At 40.6% G+C, this 26509-nt stretch overlaps 1 protein-coding gene across 1 annotated transcript in view; it reads left to right on the top strand.

Annotated features, from left to right (window-relative positions):
* The window catches only part of EMCN (endomucin), a 54545-nt gene that overhangs the window by 3777 nt on the left and 24259 nt on the right, over nucleotides 1-26509 (top strand). The window contains exons 2-5 of the mRNA XM_013951923.2: nucleotides 14241-14300; nucleotides 16964-17056; nucleotides 17503-17616; nucleotides 22316-22438. Of these exons, the coding sequence (XP_013807377.1) occupies nucleotides 14241-14300; nucleotides 16964-17056; nucleotides 17503-17616; nucleotides 22316-22438 (390 nt within the window). The remainder of the gene's footprint in view (nucleotides 1-14240; nucleotides 14301-16963; nucleotides 17057-17502; nucleotides 17617-22315; nucleotides 22439-26509) is intronic.

The raw sequence follows: 26509 nt of genomic DNA, 5'->3' as shown, positions 1-26509 counted from the left end.
CTTTAGATAACCAGTTGCCTTTTTACGCCTTTAGCTTGCTTGAACTGAAACTTTGAATATTCTGGGAGTTTGCCTGTTGTTAAAAAATGTGTTCCAGACGTTTCCAACACTCCTGGCAATTTGCAAGACCAGCTTTCTCAAAAATCAAATTGCAGTGCTGGAGCTTACCGTAGCCTTTAATTGAGTTCTTGTTCCTGTGCAGAGCTTTTTTTCCCTGCTGCCACATTCCTTTAATTCATTATAGTTGCCTCACGTTGGGCCAGTTTTGCCTAATGGATTTTAAGGGTCTATTTACTACAGGACGAAAGGAAATCATTTGTCCTAGCCCCAAACCCAAATGCAAGTTTACTCTGTTTACTAAGGATAGAAATAGGCAGCTTGATACTTGCTTGATGAAAAGATTATGATTTACAGCCAAAACAAATAGAAGCTGACTCCTAAGGGCAAGTTGTCTGCAGTGTTCAGCATCAAACCCAAGAATACGTACTGCCATATAACATGCCTAACAAGTGGTTGTCTTGTCTGAAAATTTACCAGAATATTTTTTCTAGTTTAGCTATCTCTTTTATCTGGGTTAAAGACTAGAGTTATTATTAATCTTTACTGCTTTAAGTTAGGAAGAATGATCCACAGAGACTTATGCTTCAGTTTGTTTGTTTGTTTGCTTTTTCTGAATAAGAAAGGAGTAAGAACCTTACATTTGGTCTCTGATTGTGTACATAGCTATCTGTGTCCTGTGTGAAAACCTGCAAAAACACAAATGAAAAACAATCTTTAAGAAACTCTCATCCTGGAGGAGAGAAAGAAATTTTAACTTGTACCGTTCAGTAGCCAGGTTAACATCACAGTCTAAAGATGAGTCAGGCTGCATGGTAAAATCAAATGGGAAAGATGTCCCTATTTCTGCTCCTTAAGAAAGTTGGGGGGTGTTTTTTGTCTGTTTGTTTGTTTTCAGTGCAACAAATTCAAGAAAGACCCTTTAATGGTTTATTTTGCAATTTTGTAGATAGAGACAGAACTTGGCCTGTTGGATTTGTATGTGCAGCAGCCGTTATTTCCAAGTATAAGTCAAGAATTAAAGACCTGGCTCCAGTAGAAGATAAACATTTACTTTTGGTTTCAGCTAGCACTCTGAAAATAGGTGTCCCAGATTTAAACAGAGGATTCAACACACTGGGTTGTACCATGCCCTGCCATGCAAACCATTTGCATTGTTCAGTACCATGCTTGAGCTATCAGGGATACCTTAGGATTCATCTCTTGTAAGTGAGTTCTTGGATGCTGTAAAACCAGTGCATTGTATCAGACAACCTACCCGCCAGGAAAAATGGTTCAACACAATTTAATATGATGCTGTCTCTACATTGTGTCGTCTTAACCTGTCTCCTAGTGTGAGAAAGCTGCGCGTTGATGGTCGCTTGCTAGTATAATGGCTCTTAGGGATCAAACTCAGCAGACGTGATTTGTTGGGGTGCTGTCCCACTATAGAGGAGGGAGAAAGGGAGGAGGAAGCCCCCTTCTGCCACCCCACTTTCTACCAAAGGCTAGTCTGGAAGGGTCCAAACTCTCAGTTTTTTCCTCGGCAGCCAGGCTAGACAGTAGCCCCTTTCAGGCAAGACTAACTAGCTAATGCTGTAAAGATTACATTTTGAACTAGTAACAGGGCAAGAATTTTCTAACTGCTTTTCAGTGGAGAGTGGATGCTTGCCTGGCTTTGGTACAGGTGAAACTCCTAGCCTATTTGTCAATAAAGTATTTTTAAAACAATTTTTAATCTCCTTTTCCAATGGCACTAACATGCCCCCGGTGTTAGCTGCATGTTGTAGACAGCATCACATCTCAGATTGCTGAAACCACAGAGCAAGGGGTACATAGTTTTGCATCATATTTATCTGCTGTAACCTTTCTGCCTTGTCTTATCACTCTAATGAAATTGTGTGTTTTGCCGGGATGGGAGTGATACTCCAGCTTTGCTGTCCAAACATTTCTACAAGATATGTTATCATTTTTAAAAGCACGTTCAGCTTGTATTAATGCCCTGCGTTCACAGTTTGTTTGAGGAATGTCAGTGTAATTAAAACTTAAATTAATTTAAAAAATTAATTAATTAAATTAATTTAATTAATTAAATTAATTAAATCCCTGATTGAATTAGTCAGTTGTTTAGGCTTCCTGGATATTTCTTCTTTTATAATCTTTAGCAGAAGATTAATATCATATTTGGGCTTGACAGATTTGGCTATTGAGGCAACAACTGGTCAGCATGGCAAAATCTTTGGGTTTTAGTTAGTCCGAGGAAAACAACGTCAATAGATTTAGTAAGCTTCCTGCCAGAGCAGTTGCATTATTTTCTTTGTAAAGTATATTATCTATTTGCGTGACTCTGTATTCTTTGCATAATAATTATTTGAAGTCTTTAGAGCTCCGTATATTCCTCCATTTTTGACTAGTTTGCCACATTTTCTAACTTGTTTACATGCCCAACAGTGAGCCTAGGCTTTTACTTAAAAGACAGTATCGATAACCTTCTAAATGTAAATATGTGTGGTGCTATCTATCCAAGCACAAGGACAGTCTGAAATCATCTGTCTTTGATAGATGAATTACCCCTCCTCATCTCGGCATGGATTATATATCACACCAATGTAGATGATGTAAATGTCAGTGTTTGCAATCTCCTTCAAAGGCCTCTAAAGCCGAAGTGTTTCCAAACCTGGTTAGATGAGGTGCGGGAAATGCTGAGGATTGCTCTGGCAAGAAGTGAGAAACCCACATGTCTTCACCCCCAAATTGCTGCCACATCTAGAAGCGAGAGGTGACTCTGGTTATGGGGTCATGTATAATGCTCCTACTGCCTTTCCAAGTCCCCGAAAGCCAAAATACTGCCCAAGAATCACAAGTTCTCTGAAATTTCCATCCAGTTGTCCAATCCTTGACTCCTGCAGATGGTTGTTAAGGCAGAAGTCTGTGGCACACTAAAAAAAAATGTTTTGGGGCAGCATGAAATTTAATTGTAGCTACTCTTTTTTGCATGGGATTATTAACATTTGTTTCTGGAAGACTATTGAATTCTTTGAATTATGGAGCTTTCTGGACATTCTGCAGAATTTAGCTCAGCTTTGCCACAAAACACATGGGCTTTGGAAATTACAGAAGTTCAACTCTGAAAGGATGGCTGCCCAGGAAAGCTATTATAGTAAAGCAGCTTTAGGTTCTCTTTAGGAAGGTTATTCTTATAACAGCAGGTTGCTACATTGTATTAATATATTTGCTGTGGTTCAGAAGGCAGCAAATATGTTTACCAAACTGCTGGACTTCATTTGGAACAGCTCACTGGAGTGGTTTCCAGTGTGTAACCAGAGGAAGAACTTATTAAAAATATATGCCAAATAACCTAATACTTGAAATGTGCTGATGACAGAAAGGGAAACACAGCACAGGTATTAGAGGTGAAAGCCTCCCAGTGCAGGACTGTTTTTTGATCTCAGCAATGTTTTATCCGGTCTCATTCAAATGGCTTCAGAGGAATCCATTACTTTCCTTTGCAGGCTATTCTGTGCGCTAATGGAGTCATGCGGTTAGCACATCTTAATGCTATTGAATTTAAGTGGACTAGTGCACAATTTTATTTCATTGGCTTACCGATACTTTCTTATAGTGCACTGTCTGCTTCCTCCCTAATTGCTTTCACCTTACATTTCCCAGAATTGGCAGAAAATACTGTTTTCAAGTGAAAACACTCGGAAATGAGGATTGGTCATAAATGGAAAGAAATTGCCATGGGAGAAGATCAGAAGGATTTGAGTAGGAATGCAACAACTGATTCACAAATACTTGTGATTGTCATGGGGAATGAAATTATACTACTTGCACATAAAAGTGACAGCTAAATCTGTTGCATGACATGAGATCTTCAGTTCTCAGAAACACCAAGCTTTGCTCCCAGCTCACCATAACTTCCCAGTGCACCGACAGGCACCCAGAGTTTTGTCTAGCCTCACTGTCTTGATTTTGATCCACTTTCTGCTCACTAGGAAGTTGGTTATCAGCTTGGGTGCTGATGTGGCTATTGCATCAATCCCACTGCTCTTTGCTAGCATAACTTCTCATTGTTGACCCTCTGCCTGAAGTGCTCTGCTAGTAACCACTTAATTTCTTAATTTCCACTTTGCAATAAAAAGCTTGTGAGAAAAACATTTTGGTTTAACTTCTGAGCTCAGCTGCTGTATCAGATTGGTAGAAATTAAAAATAACATGAGTATTCAATCAGCTTTTCAGGATACTCACAGTTGGGGAGGACTTCCTCAGGTATGTGTTCCAGTTACAGAAACCAGACATTTTCAAAGTGCATCCTTCATCCTTGTATATAACATAACTCAAATGATCCTGTACTCCAGTCTCTTTTGGGCTTCACTTACGGGATATTCTATACCATTTAGCCTTTGTTTTAGGCATTGTAGAAAAGAGGAAAAGGAACTCAACTCAGTGTGGAATTACATTAATTATAGAAGCAATTTACAATGTTTCCACAGAAGTTTTCTGGTGGGAATAGGTTTTTGATGCTCCAGATGCTTTCAGAGCTTTGTCAGCAGCAGAGTGGCATGGGCTAGTGCGGCTGAAATGAGTGTATAGGCTGATCCAGGATATGCTAAAAATGAACACATCATAGCAGCCACTGCAGTGACCATTTCCTGAATTATACAATTAGTCATGTTGCTTGAGATGCATTTTGATCACAAACATAGAGCTAAACAAACACAGAGCAGTAAAACTATGATTTTACCAACAGCTGCAGCACCAGCACATCAAAAAAGATAATTTCTGACAGACCTGTGTTCAGCTTCTCCGTAGTTCTTTTATTTTTTTGTCCTACCCAAACACGCTCATTTCTGAGAAGCAAAAATATGCTTGAAAATAGTGTGTTAAGGAAAAAACATTGTAGGCATTACCCAGAGAACTACACAGTCTTCTCTCCACTTTCTGGGTGGGGGTGACTTACACCAACGCTCCTGCTCTTTCCTGTTGCAGGGGAAGGGACTCTACTTTTATTCTTTTTCTTGCTCTACTCAACAATGCACAATATGTAAAAAGCTGTTTCTATATAAAACTGCACCCATTCAAAGACATTTTGAAACTGATTTAACATGACTAACGCAAGGGGGGTGGTGGTTTGTTTTTCATACTATAAAATAACCTTTAGTAACTCCTACTTTTTATCTTATACGTGGACACAGAAATACATCACCATCAAAGGGTGACAATCTGGTGCCTTTAATAGCTTTAAAGGGTTTAATTAAAACCTATTAAATAGATTTAACAGGTTTAAATAAAGCGAAGTACAGAGCTTGGAGCCTTTGTCCCAGGCAGGCTGGAGTGGTGATGAGCATGTTGAGCACAGCTTTATTGCTTTATGGAGAGCAAACAATGTCCTCATCACTCTGTAGTACACAGTAATAAAGATATCCACCACACTTAATGTAGGAGCAGAAAGTGCAGAGAGAAAGCTTGAGATTAAGAGTCGCTAGTAGGCAGGTTTGCATTTCTTCTGAGTCTATAAGACAAACCATGAAACTGGCTAGTAAGTGCCCGGATTTCTCTGTCCACACATGCAGAGCGGTAAACCGTGCTTCGCTTGCTTTGCTTCAGATGCTAGATAAAACGTGTGGGCATTTAGCCCAGTCCTTTTTAGTATTGTTTTCAGTTGAGGGGGAGCCCTTAGCAACCTAAAGCCACATTAGCTGAGGCCAGCTTTTTTTCACTATTTCTCTGTGATGACTCCTTATGTAGGAAATCTTTGCTGCGTGCCCTGAGTGTGCTTTGTGGAAACTGTGCTGTTTGCTCAGGTAATAAATAATTCTCAGCAGTTGCCTGCTGCCATGGTGTGCCCAGTGTTTGGCGTGGGGTCGTGCTAGCCACTCGTTTGGGCGAGCAGGAGAAGCAGCTGGGGCAGTGCTGGCACCAAAGTTTTGTTTCCTGGCTTTTCCCTGTTCCCTTTTAGAGAAATTGCAAGGCTCCCTCCCTTTCCTTCCTCTCCTCAGTGGCTGCTGCTGTTGGGTTCCTCTGGGCAGCCCTGCTTGGGTTTCCTCTGCGGAGCATGAGTCCCACATTGCCCCATCTCCCGCTATCAGTTTCCAGGGGCAGCATTGCCCTTGCTTCCCTTTCCTGCTATGGAGGTTCACACTGACGCTCCCTCTTAACTAATTTCTTTCTCCCCACCACATTCACAGATGCTTCTGCTTTCCACACCTCCCACGAGGGAGCAGGGAGGGACCTGTGCCCCTCTGGCCCAGGACCTTCTCCTTCCTGTCTTGTTTTCTTCCTCCAGGCCTGCATTTTTTCCCCACTCTTTTATAGCGCATGGTTTTTGTTCTGCGCTACCACTCTGCAAACCAGAATCAGGAGCTCCAGTGGAGAAGTAAAAAGGGTACCTAAATGTAAGATCTCAGCATGCTGGATTTTTATATTATGTTTTTAGTTTGCTGTTTAAGAGAGATTTGACTGAAGGGAAGGTAACAGCTTGGCAAAGTGGAGGTGGTTTCCCACCTCCATAGGCAGTGGAGTATCACAGGCTTCCAGCTGATTGGCATTAGGCAGCAAAGAATGTGGCATCTCTCCCTGGCTTATATTTTTTTTAGCATTGCCTGTATTATCTGACTTAAGCTCACAGGGGTTCACCTGAAACATGATCGGTGTAAATTTGTTCAGGGTCCACATAGACCTTCCAGTCATTACTATGAGATATTAACAATATAGAAAATACTGAGGAAGAAAATGACATACATATATTGCAGAAGGCCCCATTAAGAACATTTTCAGAAGTGCAAAAGCATTGTGAGACCACGCTGGAAAGATACTTTGCAATTTTTACTCATGAATGTATTGCAGCAGTGGTGATCAGCATAGGATCACTATTAGGGATGCAGTTTTCTTTTCAGCAGCTGCTATTTCAGTGCAGATACTTGTGCTTAGATACTACTGCAAACACATCTGAATGTGTGTGTGAGGCATGCCACGTGCTGTGTATGCTTTAACACCCACAGAAGAAATGTGAAGACATGCAGGCTGTGTATTTCTCTATGAGTTTTCTTCAACTTCATGAAATTTGCAAGTGACTGGTTTAATTTATCACCATTGCTCCACGTTATAAGCGCCAGCCAGTGGTTTCACTGGATTACATCAGAACCCCAATTTCCACTTAAATTCTAGCTGATACAACTATAGAGGAAAGATTTGCAATGTGAGTTCTAAAAGATTGTCTATAGTAGAAAGACAATTACTTCTATCAAATTCTTTTAAAACACAATTTCTACAGAGTTTAATATTTTATTAGTTAATTTTGAGAGGATTGATTTATAGATTTTGCATTATTGATTATCTTGTTTGGTTTTAAACAATACTGCTAACATTGGGCTTAAACTTCTTCTAACAGTACATCCCAAATGGAAGGTTTTGCAGTTTGGGAATACCTATGCTTCTTCTAAGATTTTTGTATAGCCTGCTGATGTTTTAGATAGTCTGCCTAGTGTCGGTTAGTCATTTTTTGCCAACCAGCAATTAACTGTGACCACAGTTGAATACTGTTGTTTGAATTTTTTGGGAGTTTCATGCCGTGATTTCAATCTTAACAAAATAGCTCAGATGAAATTGGATGTACTGTAGGGAAAACTGTTCTTAGGTTTTATGCAAACATTATAGTTAAAAAAATACCCTTAAAACATGCCTGGAAGTCTTGAACCTGCATATTTCCTGGGAACACATTTCTCTTGATGCTGGGTAGCTTTTATTTGTGCTATTTTAATGAGGGGTAAAAGAGCTGCATCTAGTGGAAATAAAACTAGCTGCAGAAGTGCAGAGGGAGGACTGAAATAGCAACAGCTATCTAAAATGAATCCCATTCCTTGCTCTGGCCTAAATTACAGCTTTGTGCAGTATTTTCAGAGGGTTGGTTCTTCACTAACACATGCTCCAAACAAAGCAAAATATTGAGAAAGCTGAGATCAGTTGCAAATGCAAACTTTGCAGCTTGTATCCATATTATTATTCTTATTGTGGAAGATCTAAATGATAAAAAATGCAGACACAGCTGAGATCTTGAACTGTGAGTTTCTCTGTTCTTATGCAACTCCATTAATGATAGTGTGGTGCCGTTGTATGTTGCAGTTTGTAGTCTTCTAGGAAATAAGAACATACTATTATCCCTCTTTTGTGGATGGGAAAATGGGACACAGGGAGTGTCTACATGGCACAATATACCCAAGCTGATCTGAACAAGACAGAGTAAGTACCAGAAGCTCCATCTAACCTAATTAAACTGTATTGTTCTACATAGACATACCAAAGAGGCTGGAGTAATGTCTACTCTGCAGTCATAGCTGTTTATCTTATTTGGGATGATATATCTAGGACAGCTGTAAACTAGCAAGCTCGCACATTAATTATGGTAGTGCAATAATGCAGCACGGACTCCGGAGCCATGCAAGAAGTTGGGTCGATCCTTGGAGAACTAGCCAGGGCAGTGTCATTACTAAACAGCTGTGAGCATTGGTGCCAGCTACTGGAAAGCTAACTCATGTGTCTTGACAGCATATTACCCTGAAGCTCCATGGGAAACTGAGCTTGGGTTTGCTGAACCCTGCTTACAACACTCTGCCCTCTCCTCCTTGGCTGGAAAGGGAACCTGGGACTCCCTAAACTTTACTGAGGATGAAACCCCAAAAGCATGCAACTGCTAAACCTCACCAGAGGGAAACAGGCCTTCTACATTGACCTTCTACATCAGGAACTAAATCTCAAGTTTAATCCCTAGATGAATGCATTCAGGCACACTTGAGTTCTGTTTGGAGGGCCTGAATAGAGTTTGAGTGGTACCTGAAACTCATGTTGGGCCTCTGCACCTGGGAGAGATGTTTGTGCAGTGAATGTTGATGGGAGATGAACTGCTTGTCTAGGTAAATCATTTTTTTCTTTGGAGGATGTGCAGCCCTTTAGGCAAAAAATGCATTAAAAAGAAGAAAGAAATTTATCTCAAGATTTAGGTTAGAAGGCAATGAACCAGTACTGAGAGGTAAGTGAGGAGTAAAAACAAAAAATAAGGGAAGTGCAAGAACAACACTGGGCCAGGGAAAGATCAGATAAGAGAATAAAGAGATGAAGCAGCAATAAATGAAAATAAATGAGAAATCATAATAGACGTAGAGCTCCCAGCTAAGAATAAATGGATTGTGTGCATTGTCAGGCAACAGTTATTTATTGGGAATCCCGAGAATATCTACTAGCTTTTCTTATAAGGATAATTATACCTTTCCCCACAGAGGACAAAACAGTGGACAGTCTGCCACAGATACTGCTGGAGCAGCTGCTACAGGAGTCTCTCCTGTGGTCGTGGCAGGGAGCAGAATTATCATCTGCTTCCTGGAAAAGGATCACAGTTTATTTCTGATGCTGTGGTAAGACAGAAAGCAAGAAGGAGGAAACTTTGACCTCTCCATGTCTTGCATATAGTTGCAAAGGTCCAGGGTCACACACACGCATATAATATGGGAAATGCCACCTGCGGATTCCGCTTTATAACCTTGAAGCAGGGAAATAACATGTACAGAAGTGTGGGATCAGGTTTCCTCAGGACATGTCTTTGATATTTGCTCCCGTCTAAAGCCATTTGGGTATTGGTCTGATTTAAAGGGGATATCTTACATCCTCAGCGAGAAAATGGTAGTTTGTGATTAAAACACTAGGTTGTGGTTGATATGCCATCAACCCGATACAGGCATTGAAAAACCTGGAAAATTTCCTTAGTGTCTAATTCAAATTTCCCTTGTCTGTTACCTCTAGTTTTGTCCTCAGTGGACATAACGAGAAGTTTATTCCTTTCTCTTTATAGCAGCCCTTTACCTACTTGAGTGCCATTATCCCTCCTCCTGCTAATCTTTTCCTCTCCAGACTAAACAAATGCAATTCTTGTAATCCTTCCTGTGGGGTCATTTTTTTTTCCTAGACTCCTGATGATTTTTATTGTTCTCCATTAACCCCCCTCCAGGCATCCCACACTCTTCTCAACAGGCCTCCCCAGGTGGGACAGCGTGCTTCCACTGTGCCCTCACTAGTACTGATCTGAATGGAAGGATTTTAATATGAACATACACTCCTGTCTGGTTAGTGCAAGGTCAAATTAGAAAAAATCTAACAGGTCATTTCACTCACTATTTCTGTAGTGATAATGACTTCTCCAATATTTCTTTTCAAAATTAGATATTGATGCCAAAGCAGACAGCTTTTAAATACAGTAACTGATATAATGAATATCATCAATATATATTCAAAATAGTCTATTCATGTTTAGAAATGTTTTTGTTTTAATTTTGGTTTTTTTTTCATTCACTTTAATATTAGTTGTTTCATGTAATGTTTTAAACTTACTCATTGCCCAAATGAAGAAGGAAAAAAAGCAGAAATGACAGCCTGGTGTTGCATCAGCAATTCTGCTCATATGCTACAGCATACGAGAGGGCACAAAGCACTAATAAGCACCTAATTAACACAAGCTCAAGACCTGCTTATCTTAGTCTTCCCAGTGTAAAGGTAAAGACAGTGAGAGATGGAAGAGATGACAGCTCCAAGCTCAGACCTTGGAGGCTGAAGCCTACATCAAAAGCTAAAGTTTGAGGTCAACTGCAGCCACTGGTCTTTTCTAGCTGAATTTAGGGACTCCTGAATTTTAGAAAAGAAAGAAAATTCAGTGTTTAGGTTAGTTCACTTTGAAATCATGTCTCAAGACCAATTTTAAATGATTTTACTATTGTTTTAATTTTAGAACATATGAACCATTTCAGTCCAAGCCCCAAAAAATAATTTTTTGCACAACAAAGGCAAATTCTGTGAACCTGAAAAAAAAAAAAAGCAATTGACCTTTATTTTTTTTATTTTGGCCTCCTGACCATGGGTCAAATATTGGTCAAGCTCTTGTCTTCATTCTTTCACATCCTTCCCTGCCACAATTATTGTCTTACTGTCTCTGTGCCTTCCTGCCCTTCCGCTCTCACCTTCTTCCTGTCCTGTTATCTTCCCCTGCTTTGTGATTTCTTCTCTCTTTCCTATCTAGTTTTAGACATGTTTTTCCTTTTTGGATCTCCCACCCAGTAGCACCACCTCTGCCATCCTTAATTCAGTCCACTGTAGTGTCTTAGCACCTTTTAGCAACACGTATGTTCTCCAGACACAAGGACTCTGTATCACAGGCACATACACTCATTTGGCTGTGTTTATTGCCGGGGACACAGCAAATAAGAGAGGTTTATGTGAGGGAGCAGTTGCCAAATAGATTTGGGCTGCTCCCACAGCAGAGTACATCAGGACTCTCTTGTATCAAAGGAATCACTATCTCTGAATTCCCCCCAAACAGTGCAGCTGTAACTTAACTTGATTGCCCTTCGTCTACGACTGCAGCCAACCTGACATGATCAGAAAAATAAATCTTTCTGTCTGTGTCTCTCTCTCTTTGTCTAGCTAACAGTCTCTAATAGGCCAAAGATCTTTTCTCAATCATTTTTAATCTCTTGCTTTTATCCCCATAGGATTCTCCTTAGTCACAACTTAACTTCACAAATAAGAACATAATAAGCCACCAGCTGCATTACTTCTTTGAACCAACCAATTCCACCCCAAATCTTGGCTAGTTGTAAGCATGTTTTCATGTTGCTTTCAACTTGTTTTTAAAATAACTTAATTTTCCATCCTTTCTTAAGTATACAATTGATTCATTCATAAAACTCCATTTTTATTCTATTCTGCTAATCCAGTTTTTCTTAATTTCTCTAGATAAAATCCACAAATTGCGATTCGCGAAACGGCATAGCGAAAGCTTTAGGAAGTGGCAGCTGTATCTGCTTTCCCCTGCCTTTGACGCTGCTAAGGGAGAAGCAAAGGGACAGAGGCACTTGTGCAGCGATGGTATCCTACTGCAGGAGTGCACTGGGGCACTGCAGTTGCCTCTGAGGGGAATTCATGGAGTTAGTTAATAGCATTATGACCAGACATAACTAATATTAATAAAATGACCCAAATCATAACTGTGGCTTAAATTCTCTCTCTCTCTCTCTCTTTTTTTTTTTAATTTTTGAAGAAATCTTGCTCCATCATCATGGATATTAAATGCAGCATGTCTTTAAAAGATGAATACTCTAAAAATTACAATGGGCTTTTCACAAAGTCATGTTGAGTTAGACAATGAGCTAATTGGCCAGCTAGTATGTTTAGCTGGTGTTACAGACATGGTAGTTACTGAGAAATGTTATAATAAACCATATGAAATGTAGGCACTGTTGAACAAACATTCTGTCTTAGTGCTATGGCCCTGTGGCATGGGGAATTAGAAAAGCTTTGTCACTAGCTCTTAATGAGAATTAAGAGGCAGAAAACTGTTCCTTGTTTGGGAAACCCCTGACAAATACTTGCTTTTTGGTCTGTTTGGGTATAAATTGTTTCCAAAGTATAGGGTTACGAAATATTTTTCTGACTGGGTGACTAAATAGCAGGAAAACTAGATTTAAAATGTATTGATCAAGGGCTTAGCATAGCCTGACTGTATTCACATAACCTGGGGAGTAAAGCTGAGGCAGCAGCAGGTCCATAAGGAAAAGATTTAATATTCATCTTGTGTGAATGGTAAGGTTTCCATAGACAGTAGATCTCTATACTGCTGTGCCCTTTTGGTAATGCAGTGACAAAACTTAGTCTGGCTTTTGGTGAGAAGGGCTACAAATTTTCTGCTGAAGCTGCAGAAGGTAATGAGAACGGCGTGAACTTGGGCAAGATGCCCTTCCAGCCAAGCTGAAATCACTGCAACCTGCTCCCGTGGGGACAGAAAGGCTCGCCAGGGCCAGCCCTGCAGCCCAGCACATGTTGGGCTGAAGTCAGTGGGGGGGCAGGGGTGTACTCCAAACAAACTGGGCCAGTTTGGTGCGTGCTGGGACGTGACATGATGAAGGCAGCAGAATACCTAGCAGAGATATCCCATGGGGAGACACTGGTGTAGGGGCAACCTCCCAGCCAAGACCCATTAGAAATGTGTGGGGTGCCATCACCATGTCGCAGCTGAGAGGACTGGTATCACCTTAAATTCCTTAAACAGCAGTTGTAAGGGCTTATCTGACGAGGTCCTGTCCTGAATATGTGCCTGCAGAATTCCTGCAATTGTATTATGTATTTTTTTCCTGAATCTCCAGGTTAGGTCACTGACTCTGGCAGGCCTCAGATGGAGCTCGTGAAATGCTAATTAGACTGCAGCACGCTAAGCAGAGGGAACAAAGCTGACTGTTCTGCCCTGTAGCCAGAAAAAGAGAGCATGCCAGCAGATATTACCATGAATGGAGTCACACCAGACTAGTGACATCCTGTCCTGACTCAGTTTTGCAATGTCTATATTATGGCATTTTAATGCAACATGACAGGATGTCGCAGAACAAACCTGTAAGCACTGTGGGATTAATCTGTGCCATTCTGCTCTCCCATTCAGTAGCAGAGCTGATCTCTTCCTCCCCAAATGTAACTATCCTTGTCTTACAGCAGTGTACAAGGGTTGTTTCTGACTCAGTACAATTTTGCATCCCCTTCATCAGCCTCTAGTGTTAATAGAAAATAAAAGGACACCCCAGAAATGGGGCTGAAAATCTTCTTATTTGAAGTCAAAACTCTAGTTGAGTCATGCTTTTAGAATTTTTCTGCACAGCCAGGAGATGTAGAAATTGTTTTGCTTTTCTTTTTTTTTTTTTTAATAAAATTGCAGATTTTTACCTACTAACTTGACCTAGGATTTTTAAGATTGCTATCATTTACTGCAGTAAAATCCCAACAGCTGGAGCACTGTCTCTAGGGCAATGTGGAATGCCCATTGTTAGTCAACCTGATGTTTCCTGGACCATGTTCTGTAAATTCTCCTCTCTTCCTCACACAGAGGGATAAAGGTGAGGCTGAAAGCATCTCCTGTCAGAAAACAACCCACAGTCCTAGAGGTGAGGCTATGAAAGATGCTCCCCATTAGGAGCAGTGAGGGCATAGCTAACAGATTTAGGATACAGCTTGAAAAAGTTGCTAGCAGAGTTGTATGTCTTGGTTGCTTCTGGACTTGATTTTCTAGGAAGGTCCTTGCTATTCTCTGCCTTATATGCCTGCCTTATCTATACCATAATGCTAAATAGATCTGGAAGATGGCTGAACTAATGTATTTTTTTCTGTGTTTATTTCAGAAAATGATACTACAGGCACTACCACCAAGGCATCCTCTACCATATTAACATCAACATCAGGTAAGAGCTCAAATTCACTGTTATCTGGTACTCTGAAGTTCCCATCACCTTTTTAACTTTCAGCTTTTCTAACCACTGAGAGAAATCAGGTGAATTATTTCATCTAAGGTGACTGTAGTACACTCTATGTCTTTGCCCGAGATTCTCATATAAGTCTGTTGAGAAGAATAAAAGATTGAGGGTTCTTAGTGTGGAAAGGCTTAATTTGAGCAAGCTGGGGGGGGGGGGGGGTTGGTTGGTTGTTTTCGTTTTTTTTTCCAGATGAAAAAGGCTTAAATTCTTTGAGTTTATAGGCTCTCAAGGAGTGGTTAAAGTGTGATCAGGTACTAGCAAAGTTAGCTGAGACTCAGTTCAAGAGGTTGTCAGACTGAGAACCTGGAAAATGGCGCCAGCTATCCATCTAGGGATATGGCAGCAGAGAGTAACTGATCTTGATAGGGCTTAAAGAATAAAGAGTTATATATTTGACAGCACTGGGTTTCAATTAATGTAAGAGTATACATGTGCATAAAGCTGTCACTTGCAGAAATGCTACTGATAACTTCTTAAAACTATTGGTGTCGTGGTTTACATTTTATTGATTATTGATGTTTTTATGTGCACCAGTGCTTTCTGTTTCAGAAGATGCACTCTCTCTCTTTTGTTTGTGATTGTTTTAACTAAGTCAAACTTAAATTCCTAATACTATGAAGAGTTAACAGAGAAGCTCTCTGGCTCAGATGGTGAAAGTCTGTGCTTCTGGCTTATATCTTCAACTGACGCATTCAGTTCCCCTTATTCTGTACCTTTGTACTTATTAAAAATCAATGTTGATTACATTTCATACATGTGAGCTAATTATCAACTCCTTTAGTAGTTTGAATGTTGAAGACACTGCTGCATTTAATAAATGATGCATGTGACACGAGAAAACTTGGAAATAGACTGTATTTTCTGATAATCAAAGGCACCAATGAATCTGTTGCAGAGCTGGGAGCACTGAGATTATAATGATGTATACAGCTGTAGTGCTAGTAATGGAGGTGAATAAGATGCAGCCAAGTGAAGTAAGCATATGTTATGGTTACTATAGCACAAGAATTAGTCCTTTCCAAATTGTGTTGCAGTTCTTTTATGCTTCAAAAACCCAGATGTTTACCTCTGTTTCGAACATGTAATGAAGGTCAAACACAGCACGGTGGATGAGCTCTTCAAATGTTTTGCTGAAATTTGCCTGATAGCCTTTTGTCTCACAAGGGAATGCATTATTGTTACTTATGCCTATGAGAAAAGTCTCAGAAGTAACCTATGAGAATAAACATTTTGTGGGAGTGGAACAAGCTCTCAGGAAGCTCCAGGCCATTCTTCAAGATGTTGCTCTTCTAGGTGAACAGCCAAGAAACCGAGAATAGAGGAAGAGAGTATGATCAAGTATGTTTTAAAAGTTCTGGTGCAAATATTACGTTTAGAAGTACTAAATTCATATGAGGGAAAACATTTTCCCCATCTATGAAAAGGCAGCATGATATATGTTGGATTGTTGACAAGGACTGAAATGAGCGTCTATAGCTGACTGTAGCATTTTCTGTTTATAATAGATTACAGAATTGAAAGCTGGGCTGTTAAAATAATTTTGTTATGTGTTTCCATCCTGGCCACTTCAACAGCAGGTTGGCCAGTCCATTCCCTTGGCCATATGCAAGGGGCACGTAGGAGCTGCGGTATGCCACCCATGCACTGTGAGACACACCAACATAAAACTTTCCAAAACCTTAGTGATGTCTGCTCCCCTCCTTCTGCACCAGCAGCAGCTAGAAGTGATCCCTGCTGCCCTAGGGAGTCCTTTCTCCTCCTGTCAGCCTCCAAATCTTGCCACTCTGGAGGAGAAAACAGAAAACTACGATGAGCCTCAGTATAAAGGGCACAGAGTTCACTGCTGGGAATATCACTCAATAGCAAATATTCCTCTCATCAAGGATTTCCTACACTTTTCTGCACACCCTAGAGAAAAGCCTGCTAGGGGCTCTTTTTTCCCAAAAATCTGAGTACAGAGGAGGAGAATAGAAGACACAGGGAAAGTGGGTCTGGGAAAGCTAGCTAGCAGAAAAACTTAACCAGAGCTTGACATAATCAGCACAGACAAAAGGAAAAAGCTCCAGCAAGGTTAGACAGAGTCTCTTTCCCCTCAGTCCTTTACCTGTAATATGAAAGCTGTGTTCCTGCTTGTCACTCATACTTTTTTCTGTGGAGTTTACATCCTTCCTCCTTCTAAATGCGACAAAGCTCTGGTCAGAAATCCAGTCCAGCAGCTCAGCTAACCCTTCCACCCATGCCAGGCTCCTTTCCCCACGCCTCTCCCCTTGGCCCTGTCATGCCAAGCCCCTTCCCCTACCCACCAAACAGCATACGCCCCTTCCCTAGGGCATGGCTTGAGCATACAGCTGCTTATTTTCAGTGAGCAACTTGCTGGTTGTTTACAGGCCAGGTCTTCTCTGTGATACAAACAGTATGTGCTTTGCATCATCTTTAAAAATATATGGTTAAGAAAACTCTCTTAAGGGCCAGACTACAAAGAGACATTCATTACCTTTTTGCAAGAAAGCAGCTAGAGCTATGTGATATTTATTTATGCATGATAAAATAAATCAATAAACATGTGCATGTCTTTCTTACTGTAATGGAAGCTGTGAACACATTCACTCCACAAGTGAAAACATTGCCATCATCAGTACTGACAACAACTGCAAGAGAAGCTAGAAATGAATCCATCACAAGCAGTAAGTGAAAATTTCTTTGAGCCAATTGTTGATACATTTCTGAAGAACTGTGTGGAGGGGGAAATAAAAAAGAAGGAATCAGATGCTGATCAGAAATTTAAGAAGCAGAGCCTCTTGCCCTGGAAATTTGTTTTACAGATAGTGAATTCTATGGTGAAACCTTTCGGGTATACACAGTGGCTCTCTTCTGTCCGATTCAAGACAGCTCCAAAGCAAAGTCTTATAACTGCATTACCATAGGCTTGTCTTCAGTAGAATGACCTATCTGTGGGATGTGGGAGTGGTTTCTCTGCAGTGGAGGGAGCCCTTTTCATTTTGATCTTCAGTTTAAATTAAATATTCATCTGATAATTTAAAATTAGACTGCAAGCAGGCCAATAGGTATTTTGCACATACATGTGTATGCAAAAATTAATCAAATAACTTTAATGTCCTTCCTTTATTAGGCTCAACCCTTTCTTCAGCTAATGCTACACAACAAACAACACAAGGTACAACAACACAACCACCAGCAAAAACGTCCCCTGCAGCGGAAGATAAAAGTAACAGCACAACAAACAGTAAGTCATAATTTCATTGAACCATTTCTGATTCATTAGAAGCTATAGCTCTGAAAAACGGTGTGGAGCAATAAGAAGAGATCAAAGAGAGTAGTTTGGGTAACAGATTCAGAGGTTTTGAGAAACAGAGCTCTTCATCCTACAGTACTACATGTCCTTAATGAATCTTGCCCGAGAATCTGACGCAAGGAATATTATATCTTTAATTTGCAGAGGAGGTGATCTGGAGCCATTACATAGGATTTGAGTCTCCCTGTAACTGGAGAGATGAATTTGGAAGGGTTTTAACTTTTCATTTCTTCTGCTTTTTTTATTTAATAAGTATTTAATTAAAAGAAAATGATTCTATATGATCAGAATGGTGTCAAAACAGCCCCCTTTGTTATATATATATTCAATGCTAGAGTTAATTATATTCTGTATTATACTGAGTCATAGTACTGAAAGCACAGATGTGGTACTAATTACCCTGCAGCAATCTTAGGAAATACTTTTGTTCCCCATAAATCTTCAGAATAACATGTGTGTTGGCCCAGTGCATCAAAATCAATTTCATCTTAAATTTATTGTACGCCTTTGGGATATTTACATTGTTTACTTGTGTACATTAATCCAACTAGTTAATACAGTGCATTTCTTTAATTTTCTTTTCCTAGAATCTGATCTCTTTGTTGTCTGTGAACTACAAGATAAATGTTTGCTTAAGCCTTTTTCTGAACCAGAGCTTTCAAATACTCCATTTTTTGTATGTAATTGACTCAAAAAATTAAGAAAGAAATGCTGTAGATACTTCACTCAGCAGTCAGTGGTATACTGACATTCTCCAAATTGACATTTAGAGCATACGTAAATGTGACAAATGATTAGAACTTGGTTTTTCTTTCCTTGGTTCTCTTGTCTGAAAAGTGAGTTCTGTTAGTAGGCTGCATGCATGCTTACTCTGTCCAAATACTCTTTTAAAACCGTCCCTCATGGACCTGCCCCTGTTATGCTGCCTATGGAGCAATTTCTCTCTCACATAGTGGTTACATCTTCTATTGACACAGCTTTCCTGCTGTGATTGTCATAGGAATAGTCTGATCATTAGTCTGCGCTCTTTTGCATTTTGGCTTGCCTTTTAAATGCTAGTATTGGTGAATCACAGGATACAATTTGGCCAGTGCGCAAGCTGGTGAAGTGATACTGAAGGCCACAAAGAATCTTTTTAAGTTTGTACTTGTGATCGCATAGGCCTGTCAGGAGTCCACAGAGCATCACATCATGAGTGCAGTTTCTAGTCCTTTAGGTTTGACAGAGGTTCCTGACTTGCGGGTATCAGATTGGCACAGCCACCTGGAACTAAATCTTACTGACAGGTAGAGCTCTGAGCATGGGGAAAAATGCTAATAAGGAACGGCATGCCTGTCTGTGCAGCTTAGTTCCAGGCGCTGCTCTGAACCGATACCCTGAAAAAGTCGAGAGTAGGTCAAATTACAAACCTCCTGAACATTATAAGAAAGGGTTTTCCTGTGGGTGGTATAGTCCACCATGAAAATATGCATTTGTGTGGAGATACAAGCTTCAGTTGCAAATGGCCACAGGTGTAGATTCTGCAAGTAGGATGGCTCTGGGTATGAAGTTTTAATCAAAGCCCTTTTTTTCTGTTCCTGTTGTTTTCCCTTTCCACCATCCGTCATTTAGTCTGTCTCTGGCTGCTTGTATCGTGACTTACTTTTAAAGCCCCTCATTTATACCAGAAAATAAAAACTTTGAATAAAAATAGTTGATAAATGAACCTAAAACAGAAGGTTGTGTCTGCACAACCTACACCTCTTGAGTAAACAGGAACATTGAATAAGACCTTGAAAACTGGCCCAGGTTAAAAGACTTTATAATATTTTCATTCAGTTTTAAGAAATATTTGGAAAAACTGTGTGAGTGAAAACAAGTTTTAGTGTTTTAAGACAAAAATTTGGCCTGCCTTGCAAGAAGGTCATGGCTTGGCTTCAGTGCAGGGGCTTTGGGACAGGACACAGTGCAGGGGCTTTGCAGATGTATGGCCAGCCCTTGTGGAATACAGACAGGTCCCAGGACTGCTATATGGCTGGCTTGGCTACAGAAATCTGTCTGTTTTCACAGGCCAATTCGCCCCACACATTGGCACTTTGAAATATTATTGACTTTGCTGTCCAGTTCCGGGCTGTGTGTACATCCGCGATAGCAGTGCAGGGCAGGGAGGAAAGTTTCTCCCTGAAGACAACACAGGCCTGGCAAGACTTCTGCTCTTAAAAGCAGAAGAGAGAACATGAAAGTTGGCCACTATCTCATTTTTTTCACTAGCACTCAGCTTCTCCCCTTTTTTTTGTTGGCCTTATTGAACTGAGGCAGAAATTGAAGGTGCCTTCACTACACCCAATTTTTAGTAAAAGTCAGGTATTTCTGTTGTTTTCTAATGGAGGCTGTCACTTTCCCTACTTCAATCCTTGCTAAGAGCTTCAGTGAATGATCACATTGACACAGCAGAGGTTTGACAGGGCTTCCTGTCTCTGCTACTATTTCTGTGGCTGCTGTCACCATTCATTACAGATTCAGAAAGAGCCCCCAGTGCTCCATACTCTGTGAAATCATGCAAAGGACTTTTTTTTTATATATATATATATATATTCAGTATTCTTTCCTTCTGCAGGCCATAAGCACAGTCTCTCCCTCTTTCTGTTCATGCCCTGTTTGTTAGCTTGGAAGCCAATAATTAGACTTAGAGGGGTGAAATCCACTAGTTCACAACTGGTCAGAAGAGTGACATCACTTGTGCAGTCTAGACCCCAAAGCAAGAATTTTAAATAGTTTCACTCCACAGCAAGTTGCATCTGCAAACAAGAATGCCTAACCTGGGATATTTGGAGTTATCAAAGAGAACAGAAACCGAGATGCAACAAAACATATCTATGGAAATGCCAAAATATATGTGGATTATATGTAGGTTAAGTAGGAAATTGTACTAAGATCAAGTGAGGACGTGTGTTGAATTTCAACTGGTTAAAAAAAGTGAAGGACTCTCAGATCACAAATAGTAAGGAAAAACCTGAGACTCAGACAGCGGCTTTGCAGAGCAGCTTCAGGTTCCCCCTTGTTGATTATCCCTTTGACAAATATGTGTTGAGAACAGTGGTTAACACGCTGTCATTTATCTTATCAAAATATCAGCAGGGAGAGCTGCATCACCACCAGGGAGTTCTGCGACTGCAGCAATCAGCCGCATTCGGACAGCTATTCTACAGTCTTTACAGCTTTACAATTTTATTCATAATCAGCTGTTGACAACAAGCCCATTAAACGATGATGTGACTGCTTCTGCAGCAGCAGCCATCCTCTGCTGTGCTGCTTTTCTGCGAATCCAGGCCTCCCCCTGTCAGGCAGGCAGAAATCTCTGCTGCAGCTGGCTGAGCCGGAGCATGATGAATTACTGCAGGGATGTGTCAGTGGGGACAGCAGAAGTGAGTCACCGTGTGCCCGCACAGAGTCCCCCGCCTATTCCAGCACAGAATGCGGGCACCGCAGTAAGGGCTTATGCCATCTCCTACTTTTGAAATCAAATTAAACCTTGCATAGATATGAGTTAGGGGATTTACCAAAAAGGCAGATTTCTAGCAGGCGCACTGTGCTTTCAGTGCTGCTATTGCATATATGAGCAATGGCTGGATATGGACGCCTCTGTTCCCATAGGCTTTTGGCACAGAAGCTATTCGATCTACTAAATGTGTTGTTGGTAGAGCCTCTACTGTGTATGAGGCATAAGGTCTGGATACTGCTTAAGTGCCACTTCAAAGCCACAAGTCAGCAGAGAATTATGTTGCTAGGATTTAATCTTACAGTTGTATAGTGGAATTAAGGGAACTTTCCCTGTGAGGCTGCATTTTTCATCTCAGGAGTGGTGAAAACTTGCACACAGAATTTTGTACAACAGCATGTCCGCTTCACCCCTTGACATCAGGAGTGGAGCCTGATCTACAGTCCACTGAAATAAGTGTAAAAAGCTTCACACCAAGCTGTAGGTAGACGTAAGTCATATCTGGTGCTATCCATGAGTAGCAGGAAGAATTTCACCCAAACTGAATTAAAAAATGAAATGAAAATGAGATCATCCCTCCCCTCCCCTCCTGATCCCCTACTGAGGAATATACAGCGTACAGCACATGTTCCTGAGAACAATCTGTTCTCACAGCTCCTAAACACAAGCAGAGTGCTTAGAGCTGGGCTGCTGCCAGGATTGACAGGACGTGGAGAATGTGTGATCCCGATGGGAAAACAGCTCTCCGTGGGGTTACAAGAAAACTGGCTGCCTCCCTCCTCATTTCTCCCACACACCTGATTATTTTGTGCAGTTTGCAAGGCATATTTGTGTTTGAATGTCTCTGTGCATGAAGAATTGCTGCTAGCGTGGTTTTCTCTTCATTTTCTTATCACAAGCTTTTACTGACTTGCTCCTATGATAAGGGAGCCATAAGAGGGTTTCTGTTACTACTTTTACAAGCCTGCACATGTTGGGGGGTGGGGGAACTTTTTTTTTAATTGATGTAAGGTTAAAATTCAACATTTAAAGTTTGAGTCTGAAATAACTGCAGTAAGAACCAAAAGTGAAAAGTTTGTATTTAAAGATTCATTCATCACTTCCATGATGAGAAATCTACAGGTGTATCTGACCTGATTGTCTCATTTCCAGCTACACAAGCAAATGAAACACAATCAGCACAAAATAGGACTTTGGGTGATTCATCTACTAAGGGACCCTCCTTGCCTCCTACAACTGTTCTACAAAAAGCAACTTCTGCTCCTGAAACCTCAAGTAAGTCTTGGAAACATACATGCTATTTCCTTATCCAAATGGTTGAAAAGATGCAAATAATTTTGAATCCCTTCTTCATTTGTCATGTATTGTCCTGGAATAATGGCTCCTCCTTATTTATGCGTGATGTGATGATGGATCCATGTCATCTAGTTACGCAGTTACAATTAGTGATGGGCAAACTTCAAAAGATTCAGTTTGGATACTTAATGTCATTACAGGAGGATATAAATTATAGAAGATAATAGAAATCCTTATACGTGCTGCATGTGGTCATTGCGTAACATTCACTGCCACAGGAGGTCATTGAAATAAATCCTCTGGCTGCAAAGCAAAGAGGAAAACAGCTATAATTTTTATGACTGTTAATAAATCTGGAGGGCAAGCTAATGCATATTACCAATTAAATGACATTGTTCAAAGTACAACATGGTCACATGCAAGGTCAAAAAATATCAATCCTTCTCAACTCCCGTCTAACTTTGTTTTGCTGGGTGTGTTTATCCACTAAGCGACTTTGTGGCAAAGGTAGATGCCAGGTCATAAGAGTGATAATTTGTTATGCTTCTATCTGGCTTAGCTTTGCTAGATTTTGAAGAATAACAAATCACTTAGGTTTTCTTAAGGTCTCTTGAGCCCTCACTCAGTGCTTGCTCTCAGCTACACGTGCTCTCAGCTAAACCCAATGAGGACACTGATTTTGTTTGTGTATCCCAATTATTATCACGCAACATCCTCCAAGAGAGATGAGACCCTGTACAACTGTCTAGACTGCTGTGTGTGGGAGCTAAGCATGGAAGACAAGAATGAGTCCTCCATAACATTTTGTGGTGGTTAAACTGAGCGTGGCAAATGTGTGTGTACTGTGATTTTCTCATGGAGGATGGGACTGGATATAAAACAGCAGTAATATCATATGCTCAGTACATACTGAAACAGTTAGAAGAACACAGAAAGTTAATAATAACAAGCATTTTAGGAAAGTTGGGTTTTGTTCATTTTTTTAATCTAATGACACTGATTTAGGTATCTTCATAATTATTTCAATAAGTCTGTGCCCCATAATACATATGTTGTGAGCTGTAGTTACCTGAATATCCTGTTATGTTTGGTGTCTTTTGGCAGACACACACACAGTATGGAAACCATACCCTTGGTACATTGCAGTAACACAATAACTTAAAATATTTTTAATGGAAGTTTCTTCCCCCTCACACAGGTAAATTCTCCAGGTTAAAATGAATTTGTAATACATATATACCTATGGATCATGTGTATTGAATTACCTATTATATTATTTGTACAATTATATTCTACATTTAAAATTTCCCCAGAAAGCTTTACATCCTTCCATGGGTCTGTTTGTGAAAGTCATCATCTTACTCAGCTCACTTTGCTGTAAAACCAATAAATTTTCATTAGCTCAGGGACTATCCAAGAAGCCAGAACTCTAATTGCCTGTCTGGAAAGAAAGGGACCATCTATCCTGGGCCACTCAGTCTAGGTCCTTGGCATAGCCAATACTTCGAGTCCCCATAAAACTGCTGTTTCAAAATCACTTCCTCACTCACCAAGGCTTCCACATTTATACATTCCCTGTCTCCTGGCAGAACTAGCTCCAGGCTTCTCTCTTTCATCTTAAATATGCAAGAAATCCCTTTACTCACCTTGATGAGTTAGGTAGCTTATCCCTAATGGGTGTACCTTTAGACCACCCCCTTATTCCCTGTGCAAGTTAAAGACTTAAAAATATTTGGCTCGCTCTAAACAAGTTTCACCTCACATGTGCAATTGCTCAGGGCCCGAGAAAGCCACAGACAGCACCCTAATAACTTTAAAAATATTGCCAGTTGTTTTGTTTTGCACTAAGACTAGAAGAAATGCTGCATATCTCACTGAGATTAGATTTTTTCTCCACAGCCCTGTAAAATTTCACGTTCAGGTGCTTCTCTAGGGACATGGATACCTTTTTGTTCACAGGAGCAGAGGCTGGTATGCAAAAGGGGCTCATGCTGCAGCCTGTAGGGGATAGCAGAGCTTGGAAGCTGAAGGCGCAGCTTCTGTGTGGGAGCTCAGGGGAACACAAATTAGTGCGAAATTGGTCCAAAACGGAACATTTCTGTTTGGTTCGCTCAACCAAAATATTTCAGCTGGCTAACCTCAATCCAAAAGAATATATTTAGTTTTGAGGCCATTTTCCACAAAAAAATGCCATTTTTTGTGAAAATTTCCTTTCTTGCTGGGGAAAGGTAAAAAGCACGTTTAGAGGAGAAATTTCCAGCCAGCCATATCAGGGTGTGGGAGGAGTGCCACAGAGAGCTGGAGAGCAACTGAAATGAGTGGGGTAGCCTAGGAAAGAACTTGGAGAAACATCAGAGAACGGTATTGCTATATTAAAAAGACTGAACCAGCCAGCCCCAGAGGAGGGGCTGCATAGTGCTCACCCAGGCTACAGAAGGAAATAAGGACTGTTTTTAGTGGAGGGCAACCTGCATGCATGCCCTTGACATGTACACATCTTTGACTTTAGCTGTGTCTGTCATGTATAATATACCTCCTGCTCATTCTCTGCCTCCACAAAGGAATGCTTGCTAATATTTAATTTTCTCCTTTTGTTTAATTAATGAAAAATTGGAGATTTAATGGATCCCTCAGAGTCTAAATACACCTGAGAAACAGCCACTATTGTATCTTTTCATTGTGACCTAAACAACAAAAAATCCATAAAGCAGTATTAGAGTAAGTTCACCCAGCAGGGTGTTAAGATCAAATGATCTATTATAATAAACTGTCAGATGAATCAACCTGCTGCATCTATTGATATCTTTATTGCACTCCTCAAATTATAAATCCTACTCACTTGATTCACAGGAGGCATCTCCCTAAGAAAAATTCTTATGAGTAAGACAAGGAGGATTTGACTCTTTCTGTGCATAAACTGTATAGGAATTCTGGATAGTGATATCAGGTAAAAATTATTTGCCCTAGCTTCAGTGTCCTCACGAAGAGAGACACATGAGAATCAAAGAGCTTGGGACATGGAAAATGTAGCAAAGCTTCAGTTAATGCAGTTACAGATCTATAGCATGGTTAGGATAAGGAGGAGTTTTTAAGGTTCTTAATTTTGCTTTGATTTATATTACGGTATCCCCTCTGAGTAATCAGCCAAATTTATTCATTTGTTTTGCCAGTGAACACAATTTCATGTGGCTGCCCTCCAAAAACAGAAGCAGCAAACTGCAGGATATCAAGGCTGTTTAGGTAGCAGATCTCTAAGGATAGAGCGGGGAGAGGTTAGTTACCGGTCTCTTTCTCCATCTGTCAAGCTTCTAACCAGCTCCGAGTTGACTCAGGCAGGTATTTTCAAATCAAACCACAGTCATTGCCAAATTTTTATCCTTGTCCTCCTTACTGCACAACAAGGACTCGGCACAGCCAGTGTTGTACACCTCACTTTTCATGATGAATCTGGAAACCTTCCCAGATTATTTATGCAGAGCATCTGCCCCTCTAACTCCCAGCCCCAAAGATGTGGTAAGCTACAAACAGACAGCTAGAACAACTATAGTAAATATGTTAGCAGCAAAATGTTGCCTTTCTTTCTGTCTTTCTCTTTCTGTAGAACAGTAGTGCATGACCCCACCACCAAGAAGGGCACTAGATGGTTATTTAGAAAATGCAAGCTGAAAACACCTACTGACGTGCTCTGATAAGTGCACTTTGTTTATGTGGCAGGGCTGAGCAATCTCTGGAGCAGAGTGTGAGCTAACAGCTTGCCTGCATACTGGAGATGGTGGGGGGAGACAGGGAAGGGGGCAAAAGGTTTTTCTTCATTGCCTGCTTAATTTTTCATGCTCTAACAGAATCCAGATGAGATATCTTTGGGTAAGATGTTTGTAGTTCTATTGTGTATAGATGCATGTAGTTTTTAAGAATAATAAGGGTCAGGAGGCTTCTACAGTCCCTGAACTAAGGGAAAGGGACTGTAGTCATGCTGTCATGTTTACTACCTCCGATCCGCTCTGCCTTCTGGGTTTATTGAAGTGGTGAAAGCCTGGCCAGGATAGCAGC

Source organism: Apteryx mantelli, chromosome 5, assembly GCF_036417845.1.
Source record: "Apteryx mantelli isolate bAptMan1 chromosome 5, bAptMan1.hap1, whole genome shotgun sequence".
NCBI classification, from domain to species: domain Eukaryota; kingdom Metazoa; phylum Chordata; class Aves; order Apterygiformes; family Apterygidae; genus Apteryx; species Apteryx mantelli.
This window is presented reverse-complemented; position numbering and strand designations above follow the sequence as displayed.